Source organism: Cryptomeria japonica, chromosome 6 (genome assembly GCF_030272615.1).
Source record: "Cryptomeria japonica chromosome 6, Sugi_1.0, whole genome shotgun sequence".
NCBI classification, from domain to species: Eukaryota; Viridiplantae; Streptophyta; class Pinopsida; order Cupressales; family Cupressaceae; genus Cryptomeria; species Cryptomeria japonica.
In genome coordinates, this window is record NC_081410.1 from 129045197 (window position 1) to 129047841 (window position 2645).

The 2645-nt window shown below is 29.4% G+C and overlaps 1 protein-coding gene across 2 annotated transcripts; it reads right to left on the reverse strand.

Annotated features, from left to right (window-relative positions):
- Positions 1-294: 294 nt before the first annotated feature.
- On the reverse strand, positions 295-2635 carry LOC131856050 (deoxypodophyllotoxin synthase-like). Of its 2 annotated transcripts, none has more exons than XM_059207227.1 (3): positions 2176-2633; positions 686-1013; positions 295-600 (listed from the first exon to the last, which is right to left on the reverse strand). In XM_059207227.1, exons 1-3 carry the CDS (start codon positions 2532-2534, stop codon positions 376-378), a joined length of 912 nt encoding a protein of 303 aa, XP_059063210.1. In that variant the 5' UTR covers positions 2535-2633; the 3' UTR covers positions 295-375. The 2 variants fall into 2 exon arrangements, with proteins under 2 accessions (XP_059063210.1, XP_059063211.1); XM_059207228.1 differs by having other exon boundaries at positions 300-600; positions 686-827; positions 2176-2635.
- Positions 2636-2645: the final 10 nt, after the last annotated feature.

Below are 2645 nucleotides of genomic sequence, written 5' to 3' on the forward strand. Positions count from 1 at the left end.
TTATTTGTGCAATAAAAAAATCTCTAGCTTCTACATCAAATACAATTTCAACTATCAAATCATTGACATGAATCAAACACAATGTGATCATGCATACTAAAATCTAAAAATATATTACATTGAATTCACATAATTTTTGTTTTAAATCATCACAATTCTCATTTTAATAAATATCAAACAATCAAACTAAAAACTTACATTCATTGACAACCACTAATTTATTCATTATTACAATTCTCATTCTAATAACCTACCATTTCATAAGAAAATAAATTTTGTGGCCACAATATTTCAAAGAAAACTATGACATAAATATTAAGTTAAATAGTTTTACAAATGAACCATCGTAAGAAAACTATTAAAAATAACTAAATACTAAAGAAAAATGTCAAGAGGATCTCCTTTGACTTGATGATTTACATAATCTTTGAAAAGAAAAGGTCTATAACGACGTGGATGGTGTTCATCTATGAGCTCCTCTGGTATGCATACTTCCTTTTCCTTCAAAAATTTCCAGAAGAAACCAATAGAAAGTCGAGGATTCTTCCCTTCATATGCCACACGATGCTCTACACTCCAACATCTATCATTGCTCCACATCTACAACCAAAAAAATATCACCATTTACCTTATCAAAATAATTGAACAAATGTAGCTTTAGAAGTTTCTTTTGAAATTAGTTTACCTTTAGAGCGTCAGCTATGATCACAGTGAATGATGAAGCTAGAGGTTTTACACTGAACCATTCATCTTGTTTGGTGCGCATTTGAAGACCACCCACTTGGTCATTATACAAAATTGTAATCACACCCAAATCCTTGTGTTCCCTGAGAACAATGTCATTTGAATCGCTTGGTTTTTCATACTCTGAGAAATAATTAAGACAAAGTAGAGCATCACATTCTGTAAAATCAATCTCAAAATGTTTGCTGAGTCCCAGGCCTCGAAGGATAAGTTTTATCAGGGAATTTACTAAATCAGTTAACTTGGAACTGTATGTTCTTAGGCTGTCGCTGCACAACATATCCAAAAAAAAAATTAAATTATTATTTATGGATTTTTCATACTATAATACTTTAGTGTTATGGAGGAATCAACAATCACAAATTTGTTTTATATGAATTTACTAGTTTTTCCCTCTAGTTAGTATCAGTAAAGAAAAATAATGATTTATCTTAAGGTAAATAAATTATTTAGTCAATTCAAATAAATTAAAATAATAGAGTTTGGATTCATCATAGAATATTATAAAATATTATAGCATAAATAAATGAAAATTCAAAAATTCAAAGGTATTGAAAAATATTAAAAACTTTATAGATATTTAAAAATAAATAAAAATATAAACTAACTCTCAAATAAATAAAAAAGATTCAAGTAAAATTAAAGTAAAATAAAATAACTTTAGGTAAATATATTTTTCCAAATGAAAAATATTTAATATAAATAAACTAAAATATCTGCTCAAGAACTTTTTAGATTCTAAGTGTGTAAGAATTTTTTTGTATACAAAATAAATCTTATACATTGAATCCAAAAACTAATTGCAATATATATTATGGATAGTGAAAATTTAATGTTTTGAAGAAAACCATTTATGCCCATCATTTGTTAAAATTCTTGATGCTTAAAATTTTAGGCCAATGATATTAGTGATAAATAATTTCAATATTTTTTTATTTAGAAATCTTTCATCTATACTTTAGCATAGATAAATGTTTTTTGAATAGAAAAAAATTCTCTCTCTGATTTGTTAAAACAAAAATAATTAAGAACTAATAATTAAAATCTCAAAGATAAGAAATACTCAAAAAGATTAAAAAAAGACTAAAGAAAGAAACTATTATCAAATATTTTATGATTTGCTTGCTATTCTTCTAGGCTTAAATCACATACACTAAGCTTACACTTTTAGGCTTAAAAGTGTTAAACACTGAGAGTTGACTGACATTTTCTAGGCTTAATATGTTGCTTAAAGTGTGTGGTCATGCTAAGAATACATTTCTGGACCAAGAGAGCAAGCAAGAGAGCAAAATCTACACGATCAATTTCTCCTCTCTTGCTTTCACACTTAGCTCTCTTGTCCCGATGATAACATTGACAACAACAAAATCTATACCGTCAAATCTAAAAGAATAACAAACAAAGAACTGTAAAAGTTTTATAATGACATACCAAAATTCAGAATTTCCTTCCGGCCAAAACTTGTGTGCATATTGCTGAAGCGAATCAGATGGCGGTACTGCTGGGATACACATTACCTCACCAATTGAAAGAGAAATGCCCTTGGAATACCCATCCAAGGGAAGATTAACGGCTCTTTCTTTTACTTGGGGTGGAAGATTGAACAGATCTCGAGATACTGAGTCCACAGCGTTTAGAAGCTCCTGTTCGACTCCATGATTCACCACACGAAAAGCTCCCCATTGTTGGACAGCTTCTTTTACTTGATTGCACAGCTTTTGAAGATCAGGATTACCTTCTTCCAACTCTGATCGAAGAGCAGAAACATCAATTATTGGGAGCTCAGCCATAGTCGCAGATACAGATGAAAATTCAACACTACTCCCTATGTTCGCTCTTTAATTACATCGGTCGATTAATATAGACCATTTGCATTCGCTTAAATAAGGTGGATTTTTTTT

Coding starts and splice junctions, on each gene's coding strand:
- LOC131856050 (XM_059207227.1), bottom strand. CDS start 2,534: ATGGCTGAGCTCCCAATAATTGATGTTTCTGCTCTTCGATCAGAGTTG. Junction 1,014..2,175: donor GAAGGAAATTCTGAATTTTG/GTATGTCATTAT, acceptor TATGTTGTGCAG/CGACAGCCTAAGAACATACA. Junction 601..685: donor TCATAGCTGACGCTCTAAAG/GTAAACTAATTT, acceptor TTTTGGTTGTAG/ATGTGGAGCAATGATAGATG.